This window comes from Anomaloglossus baeobatrachus, chromosome 12, assembly GCF_048569485.1.
Source record: "Anomaloglossus baeobatrachus isolate aAnoBae1 chromosome 12, aAnoBae1.hap1, whole genome shotgun sequence".
NCBI lineage: Eukaryota > Metazoa > Chordata > Amphibia > Anura > Aromobatidae > Anomaloglossus > Anomaloglossus baeobatrachus.
Window position 1 is genome coordinate 89,688,154 of NC_134364.1, and position 10,193 is coordinate 89,698,346.

General features: G+C 46.7%; 1 protein-coding gene across 1 annotated transcript; it reads left to right on the forward strand.

The window, feature by feature from the left end:
• The first annotated feature begins 959 nt into the window (after positions 1-959).
• On the forward strand, positions 960-10,193 carry BNIPL (BCL2 interacting protein like). The gene is given in 14 exon segments (XM_075331113.1): positions 960-1,054; positions 6,774-6,813; positions 6,815-6,844; positions 6,846-6,880; positions 6,976-7,037; positions 7,129-7,190; positions 7,192-7,314; positions 7,316-7,379; positions 7,431-7,595; positions 7,689-7,791; positions 8,111-8,242; positions 8,429-8,515; positions 9,088-9,186; positions 9,641-10,193. Coding segments are annotated over 14 exon segments (1,122 nt in total). The 3' UTR covers positions 9,666-10,193.

Consider the following 10,193-nt stretch of genomic DNA (forward strand, 5'->3'; position numbering starts at 1 on the left):
CATGTCTCAAGTGAAAGAGGAGCTGTATCGTAAGCACACATGCTGGAGCAGGGCTGTGACAGGAGAAGAAATAAATCTCAGATAATGGTGCACAGAGGAATGATGCAGAAGAAAAATAAAATCCTGTATTCTCCATCAGTCCAGAAGATATAGAAAAAGGACAGTGATAAGAAAATAAATATATCAGCATAGGATGACTGATAATACTAAGTATGGGTGCTTGGGTGTCATAGTGTAGACTAATTATTTAAATACAACTGCCCACCTGCTGGTTTTTGATCCATCTCCTCCCTTCTCTGGTTCTATGAAGCCAGAGCTGTCAATCACAGAAGTGGGGAGGATCCAGATTGAGGGGAAAACAAGCAGGTGCGAAGGTGTATGTCAATTATTATCCCCGCCATGATATAAGTGCCTCTACTCGGTGTGAACAGTCATCCTGTGCTGATAGGGTCCCTTTATGAGATACTTGTGTTTGCAGTACAGGTGCTATGTCGGTTGAGACACAGTTCTCTGCAGCTGTGTAATTTTAAAGCTGTTTGAAATATGGGATGGGGGCCCTTCTTGGAGCATCCCTTTAACAACTGCAAACACGTCAAGAAAAATTATATTGGAGTTTCCGCTAATGCTGGAATGTGCTTCTGTGATCAAGACAGAGCTGTCTCTTGTTAGTCTGGACACTGCGGTCAGCAGCAGGGGACTACAAACATTTCTAGTCTTGTCGACCATGGAGTGGAAGTTAGGGAATCTGGTACTACTTTGTCAAGAAACTTTTAGTGATTGTTTTTGGGCTATGTAGGGCTGTTGCATAAGTATTAATCCCCATGCAACTTGTCATGGAGGTGGGGAGGGATGTGAGAAGAAAAATAAAAACTCAGCTGAATTGACAGGGAAGAAAAAAAACTGATGCCGGTCTGAGAGGTGGAAGAACTGGTTTGTGATAGGCGTGTATTCCCTGCATAATGAGGCTGGGCGATGAGAAAACCTCACTCACAACTATCACACATCTATTTATAAAGATGGACACGGACGGTAAGCCGGGATCTCCGCACCAAAGGTGAGTGGTCTTCTGTCTCGTCCCTCATGTACATGCCATAAGAAAGATGGCTGCAGCCTCTCCTTGGACCTGAAATAAACCATAGTATCTTGGTGACTGAATAGGGAGCATTCATTTGTATCGGGGCCTGTGGTGACATCTATAGTTCCTATATCGTATATATCACTATCTCTTCCCCACTCATCCCTTCATGTATGGTGCTATGTGTGTGAAGGCTGAAGTAGCTGATAATGTCTTAAAGTAAGATACAGGTGTAGGTTTGAGTCGGTGGTTCAGGTACTTTCTCCCTGCCATTTCCCTCCTATGGAAACAACTTTAAATGGTGTAGTGCTGTTATTAGCACAGTACAATTACTGACATACATAGAGGCATCAGTAATATATTCAGCATCCATAAGAGAATGCAGATGTTACAATGAGTTAATGGTTCAGGTACTTTCGCCCTGTCATTTCCCCTATACAGTTCATGACAGTGTTGATTTTATATAGATATATATAGTACTAGGGGGGAATGGCGGGGAGAGCGTACCTGAACCATGACTCATAGAACTATGTGTCCCCTATAAGTACTGATACTCTTCACGGTGTATCTATGTATATTATGTCACTTTACTATATAGGACTACTATCTTACATAAGATAATGTTTCCATAAGGTGGAATGGCAGGGAGAGTGTACCTGAACCATTGACTCATGGAGGCTTCTGCACCTTTCCCCTGTGTGATACTCTTTATGATGTTTCTATCTATATTGTGTCACTTCACTATGTAGGACTACTATCTCACGTAAGATAAAAAGGAATAGCAAGGAGAGAGTGCCTGGACCATTGGCTCATGGAAACATCTGTACTCTCCCCCTATGAACACTGATACTCTTCACGATCTTTCTGTGTATATTGTGTCACTTCAATATGTAGGACTACTATCTGACACAAGATAAAGAGGGATGGCAGGGAGAGAGTACCTGGACCATTGACTCATAGGAATATCTGTATCTTACTGTACTGTATCTTTTGTTTTAGGCTGTGGTGCATATATTAAAGTCCAGCAGGACGTAGATGTAGTAATGGGGTGGTGTTCCACATGAAGTGGTTGTGGCTTGCAATATTTTGTTGCACCTTTTAAAAATTAAATTTGATTTTGTCAAGATTCTGAGATTTGGCAAGGGTTCATGTGAAGAGCCCCATACTTAGGTGAGAAAACAGTACCCAAAACCTGGTTTAGGGCTCATGCGCACGTTGCATAATTGCATGCATTTACGCTGCGTATTGCACTGCACCGTAAATGCATGCATCCTGCGTCCCCAGCACAATCTATGCATGACACTTGCGCACGATGCTTTTATGAACGCAGCGATTTGGGTGCTAAAATTTTGACCCAAATCCGTGCGTTCATAAAATGAGCATGTCACTTATTCCGTGCGCTAATGATGAGCTCCCGCTCTGTCTATGGTGGGGGCAGCAGCCAGAGCGCATCAAATCAGCTTTTTTATAACAAAAATACTGCATCCGTTACGTAGTGTTTCTGCAGCGGTTTGAAGCGCACATGTGCTGTCAAATCACTGCAGAATATTCAGCAGTTACGTGCGCATAAGCCCTTAATGTGTCTGAGGAGAAGAGGAGTCCGGGGGGCGGAGCTAAACTGCAGGTGGATTATTTATGTGGACTTTGTTGGATTCGGTAATGACTGGAGATTACCTCCTTGTTACATTAACAAGTCTGACAGTATATAAACACGGGATTTTTACAAGGCCCTAAAAATGTCACCTCTAAGCCGTCCATGTCCTGCTCACTGTCCCTTTAATTACTGTACACATATACCTACATTACTCAGACGCGAGTTTCTCACAGGTGTGTTTGGCCTCGGGCAAACTGTTAAAGTGACGGACCGGTAAGGACTTGTCCTCGTCTGCTCAGATTTTGTAACCAGGACTGCCCTCTACATGCTGTGGCAACAATCGTAGGCAGCCATGACAGGGCCTTATGGGGTTGTCACCAGTCTGGACATTCCTCTGTGAGATCAACAGTATTCACATACTTGCTGATGGTTTCCATTTATCAGGATTTTTTTTTCCCTACTACTGCCAAAACATGTCTGCCTCCTTTTTGATGATGGGTCATGCGTGATATTGCCGCTTAGCTCCATTCACGTCAGCACAATCCATGATCAGAGTGTGGAGCTGTGTCTGAAAGGGGGCAGCCATCTTAGTTCTCATTTTGTACAACCCCTTTAACCATGATATAACAGGGAGTGAGCAGCGCGGATGATGTCTCGTCTACAAATACTTTTTGAAGGTGGATACGTTTGCGTCTTCCACCCTTAATGACATGGCAGCACACCTGCCCCTTTAATTAGGCCTACAATGGTTACCTTTTTTTTTTAATATTCAAATTAGCACACACCAGGAGAATTGTGGGGGAAAAAAAGACTCAATGAGTTGAACAATCAGAGTCCCAAAGTATGAATATATCCATATACGAGGCCGGGCTGGCTTGGTGCGTGTCTATACTTGTGCCGTGTGTGCACAGGGTGCGCTGCAGGCCGATAGTGCCGTTACTAGGTAACATGAGCTTTTTTAGGAGTTGCCCATTATGCTGTACCTTCCCTAGCCTCTAGCTACATGGGTGATGTCAGCCGCCTACTTCAGGGTCCTCAAGCTCCTGACACGCAGTGTGTAAGTATCTGCTCAGCACGGTTATGGCGGTATTATTTATCATGTGTGAGTTTATTTGAGGCAACATGGCTTATTACACAGGCTCCTACCGACAAATAAAGGCGTATGCTATATGCACGTATTGGCGGGGGGGAGCACTTATTTCTTAACACATATGCAGCAGTTTTTTCCACCATGGAGACGTTGCCAATAGCAAACCTATCAGAGATTTAGCGCCGTAGTCCTCAAATTTATTTTATTTTTTTTTTGTTATACTGACAGCCATTTTCTGTAGTGATTTATATTATGAATCGTTTTTTTATAACAGTGACAAATCAGTCGTAAAATGCATTTTTATGAAGGTGTCGTCCATTTTGGATGCTGAGCTCACTGTGATGTGTGATTACTGAGGATCTTCAGAAATGAAATAAACTTCATGCACGAGATTAAACTCCTACATACAACTACCTTCAATATCAAATCTGTCCTCGTAGCCCTAAGCAGCCAATGTGAGCTCAGCTTTCATCTCTAAAACTGCTCTGTTAAAGATGAAAGCTGAGCTGGGATTGGTTACTATGGGCAACACAGACAGGTTCTTATTGTTTCTGTCTGTGGGGAAAAAATGGCTGACGTCCAAAATGGCCATCATTATGGGAGTAGACAAAGGGAATGTTTTGTTGCAGAAAGTAGACCAGTGACAGAAAATCTATAGGAGATATTTTCCATGACTAGATATATGTTTGGTTGATGGGAGCTCTGTCCCTACACTCTGCTCTGAAGGACCCTTAAAGGGAGTCGCCACTTTACCCACCAGGTTTTATGATAGAAAAAATTTAAAAATGTATATTTCTCAGTAATGTCACTGTCCACTCCCTGGCAGGGGTTCCCGCTGATTGTAAGCCCTGGCAGGGGTTCCCGCTTCGGCGTCCGCCCTGGCAGGGGTTCCTGCTGATTGTCCGCCCTGGCAGGGGTTTCCGCTAGGTGTCCGCTCCTGGCAGGGGTTTCACTAGGTGTCCGCCCTGGCAGGGGTTTCCGCTAGGTGTCCGCCCTGGCAGGGGTTTCCGCTAGGTGTCCGCCCTGGCAGGGGTTTCCGCTAGGTGTCCGCCCTTGCAGGGGTTCCTGCTGATTGTCCGCCCTGGCAGGGTTCTGCTGATTGTCCGCCTGGCAGGGTTTCCCGCTTGGCTTCCGCCCTGGCAGGGGTCCTTGCTTGGCGTCCGCCCTTTTGTTGTCCCGCTGAGCTTCTGCCCTGGCAGGGGTTCCGCTGCATGCCCATCTAGGTGGGGGATCCCACTGAGCGTCTGTCCTGGCTATGCTCCCCGCTGCTAAGCATACCGCCCTGACCGGAGGTCCCGCTGAGCGTCCACCCTGCCTGGGGTTCCGCTGCATGCCACCTAGGTGGGGGGTACCCACTGAGCATCTGTCCTGGCCATAGTCCCGCCTCCAAGCGTTCATAGCTGGTCGTGGTCCCGCTGAGCATCAGGCCTGGCGTTGGTCCTGCTGAGAGTGCCCCCGAGCATCTAACCTGGCGAGGTTCCTACTAAGCATATACCCTAACGGGGGATCCCGCTGGGGTGTCCGCCCTGACAGTTGTCCCGCTCAGAGCATGCATCCTGGGGATTGGTCCCGCTGAGTGCCCACACTGGCGTTAGTCCCGTTGAGTGTCCGCCCTGACGGGGTTCTGCTCTAAGCATCCACACTGACAGGGTGCCTGCTTAGTATTCACTCTGATGGGGGTCCCGTTGAGCATGGTCGCCCTTGGTGTTGGTCTGCGCATCTGCCCCTGGCAGGGGTTCCGCTGCATTGCCCACCCAGGTGGGGATCCCACTGAGCATCTGTCCTGGCGGTGCTCTAGCTGCTAAGTGTGCGTGTTGACAGGGGTCCCACTGAGTGTCCACCTCTGACCCGGAGGTCCCGCTGAGCATACGCCCTTGGGTTGGTCACGCTGAGCGTCCCCCCAAATGGGGGTCCGCGCTGTGCATCCGCCCTGGGAGGGGGTTACGCTGCATGCCAACCCACGTGGGGATCCCGCTGAAGCATCTGTCCTGGTGGTGCTCCCACTGCTGAGCGTCCACGTTGACCAGGGGTCCTGCTGAGTGTCTGCCCTGACCGGAGGTCACGCTGATTGTCCACCCTGGCTTGGGTTCCGCAGCATGCCCACCCAGGTGGGGGTCTCGCTAAGCGTCTGTCCTAGCCATAGTCCCACTCTGAGCGTTCATGCTGGTGGTGGTCCAGCTTAGTGACCCGCCCTTGTGTTGGTCCCGCTGAGCGTCAGCCCTGGCATTGGTCCTGCTGAGCAGGCCCCTGAGCATCTACCCTGTGTTGGGGTTTCTCTGCATGCCACTGCCACTTGGAGGTCCCGCTAAGCGTCTGACCTGGCGGGGTACCTGCTAAGCATAGGCCCTCATGGGGGTCCCGCTCCGAGCATCTCATCCTGGGGATTGGTCCCGCTTAGCGTTTGCCCTTGTGTTGGGTCTCACTGAGCATCAGCCCTGGCGTTGGTCCCGCTCAGTGACCCCGCTGAGCATCTGCCCTAGCTGGGGTTTCCGCTGCATGCCCACCCAAGTAGGGGTCCCGCTGAGCGTCTGACCTGGCGGGGGCCCCGCTGAGCATCTGACCTGGCAGTGGTCCCACTGAACGTCTGGCCTGGCGGGGGCCTCGCTAACCGATCGCCCTGGTGGTGTCCCGCTGAGAGTCTGTCTTGGCTGTGGTCCCGCTCTGAGCGTTCATGCCGCTGAACGTTCTCCCTGGTATTGGTCCTGCTGTGCATTCAACTATGGCCGGGGTCCCTGCTAAGCATCCGCCCTGGCGGGGGATAACACAGGGGTCTAGCCTGATAGCACTGTCCGCCCTTACATAACGCGTCTGCCAGCCCTGACGCAACAGCAAATGTCTGGTGTGATCAGAGTTTGGCCAAAGACGACTGAAATCCATGTTTTATGCGTACGGCCCACAGTGTCTGTCAGCAGATCGACCGGGTCTCCTGACATGAACGCAACCGATCCACTCACACGTTTCAGCGACAGCTTGGATAAAATGTGACCCTTCATTGTCCTATTCTCTTCCGGCAGCACCGGCAACGTCACGCAGCGGCCAGCAGCCTCATCCGCTGACCTCTCGTCTGGGTATCGATGACATGGAGTGTGAAAGAAGAATGGCAAGATGAAGAGTTTCCTAGGTCGTTCCCCGCTCCGTCCCACCTGATCCATCCACAGGACCTAACGTTACTATAGTGCTTATTACCATCATGTGACGCTCGGTTTTTGTTTTTAGGCCTTTTCCAGAGGAAGCGGCGACGGAAGAAGATTCAGATTCCAAAGAGAATAATCCCTCAGGTGAGGACGGAGAAAAGCGGACACCAGGTACCCCCCTGCAGCACAGAGTATTTCAGGAGCTCTGATTTTGCCCTATCTCTGACCCCCGCAGCTTGTCCTCCCAGTACTCTGGAGTTGTGCGGTAACCGCCACATGAAGAAACGATTGTCTGCCTCCAGATATCAGCTTCAATCTGGAGAACAGCCAGGACTCTGTTTTCTTCAGTGACCCCCGCGACGATCAGACTACCGAAGAAGATTTAGATTTTAACATTGATGATTTGGAGACTCCAAACACGCAGTGAAAACCTAGACTTCAGCCATGAGTATGAGGTGGGAAGGTAACGTCCTCCTCTATGGAGGGGCTCTGCAGGTGGGGGGGATGTGATCATGACCTCAATCTCCTTTATTACAGACGATCTCCCAAAGGTCAAAGGGGCGGAGAGTTTTTCCGAAGTCGAAAACCGTGTGACAGACATGGAAGATCAAAATGGCCGAAAATGGAGAATCTTCTTGATGGGGGAACACAAGGTGGACATGACAGCCATCGAGCCCTACAAGAGGGTAGTGTCCCACGGAGGTAGGTTGAGGCCTGGGGGGCATATAAAAGCATATCTAATCCTATACTGTCCACAGAGCCGTGTATCTAATCCTATCCTGTGCTTACCGGCAGGTTATTACGGTGACGGACTGACCGCCGTTATTACGTTCGCCTCCTGTTATCTACCAGACAGCAATACTCCGGATTACCAGTACATCATGGATAATCTATTCAGGTACACTCAGTACAAAGCTTGGCCACCGGGGGGCAGCACTGCCACACAATACCGTGAAGAAAGTCATTTAAAGGAAAACTCCACCCAAAATACAAAAACCTATTGTGGTTTTAATTTTTTTTTTTTTTTGCTTGTTCATCTCTGATGATCCAGGAGCAGCAGATTATGAGCTGACAACCACGTGAGCAGATGAATAAAAAGTTTTCATAGCTCCGCCCCTTCCATGCGTATATTTAAAGGAGAACTGCACCCATAATTCTTTTTTTGTTAGGTTTTTCACCATCTTTCCTTATATTAGTCTCTTGTGCTGTATATGCAGGTACATCATAGGAACTCTGGACCTCCTGGTGGCGGAGGACTACATGATGATCTACCTGAACGGATGTACCCCACGTAGCAAAATCCCCCCAATCAGCTGGATCAAGCGCTGTTACCAGTCCACAGGGAGACGGTAAGTGCATGACACCCCGAGACCCACGACGTGGAGCGGAAATAATATAGGGAAACTCAGATTAAAAAAAAAAAAGATTAAAGGCCCCAAAAGTTCAGACTTTATAAAGAATCAATCACAAGTGATTGCTGCATCGAAGCATTGCAGGCAGGGTTCCCCTTGAAATATTTTTTTTTTTATTTTTAGGTTAAAGAAAAATCTGAAATCTGTCCTGATTGTGCACTCGACATGGTACGTGAAAGTCTTACTGGTCATCACACGGCCATTTATCAGGTTAGTGTTCTAACCGAATACTGTATTCAGGATTTATGTTTAAATGGGAACTATATATTTACATATTTTTTTATTTAAAAAAAATAATAAAAAAAAATTTGTGTATATGTGTGTACATACATATTTTTATATAAAAATTGATTTATTTTTTTATGTATATTTTACGGAGAATTCGGGGAAAATAAATTAATTTAAATATATATATTCTCTATTTTTCTTAAATTTATTATTTTTTTAAATTTAAAGGGGAACTCTAGTTAAAAAAAAATATTAAAAAAAACAACTCCTAATAACAGAAACAAAAGGTTGTTCCTTGACAATAAGCTTATCACAAGCTTTCAGTGATTGGCTGTGATCTGCTTGTGGTAAGCGTTCAGTTTTTTCCCAGCACACCCAGAGGACAACTGAGGAATTGCAGTGTCCCATCAATAGATTGTGTGTGTGTGTGTGTGTATGCAGGGCAGGATGGGTCCTCCAGGTAGTGAGGCACTTTGTAACCACTCTCCGTCCCCTCCTGTGTTTGTTTGTTTTTGTTATTGTTTTTTTTTTAATACATTTTTTTTATCTTAAAGCTCTAAATTTGGAAAAAAGATCAGATTTGTCAGCAGCCTCAGCGAGCTGGAGCAGTTGGTGTCACTAGATAACGTTCACATACCGGACTGTATACAAGAGTGAGTCGCCCCCTGTATTCCATACATTATTATCTTGGCCGCTTTACTTTTCTTCTGCTCTAATCAGTGACTTCAGCTCAGCTGCCCCGTCTGGTGGCGTCTGCAGTAGTCTCAAATGCATGAACTTCTGTCCTGACTAGTCTGTTCTTACTTTACACTGCAGCTTTTCTCTATTAGGACACAGCTATGATTGTGTTTTAGCTAAGCTGCACCTCTTCATATGCTTTACACTGCAGCTTTGCTCTTTTTGCTATAGCTAAATGTATATATGCTCCTGCTGAGTGCTGTCTTGCTTTATCTAAGGCTCAGGCTGTCACTTTCCCCCATGCTTTACACTACAGCTCTCTGCATTTGTCATTCTATGACAGTTCTCACTCTTTTTTTTTTTTTGCATGTTCCATCTTGTCCTCTACTGATATTTTGCAGTAAAACCCTCCGCTTCTCCTTTTTTCAGGTTGGACAATGATTTAAAGAGATAGCGCCCATAATAACGTAGCTGCGAAACCCTATGACAACTCTTACACCACGGTGGGAACAATAACGTGCACTGTAAGTGGAGATCTTCCGCAATAAGCACTAGTGAGACGTCTCAGGTTGAGATAGGGCCCACGATAGGCAACTCTCTGGAAAGCTGCACAGATGAGACTGAGAATAAAGACAATAGCGCCACCTGGTGGCCAAAGTTTGTAATAATTATAACGTAAAAAAATGGACTTTTCCCTATGACAACACTTCCCGGTTCCACTGCCCTTTAGAGAATAACAAAGCCATGACGTGTCCTTTCATAGTGACTTCTAACGTTCTTATGTTTAGCTACAAAGTGAACGGAACAATTTGTAGAATATTTTAATTTACGAACTGTTTACATATATCTGTATATATTTTTGTGTTTTAAGGTCATGGTTTTTTTTTCTTTTTTTTTATGTTTCATACACTGCACCTCAATTAGTATTTATTTTAATAGTGTTTGTGGGAGGATTAACTATATATATATATATATATATATA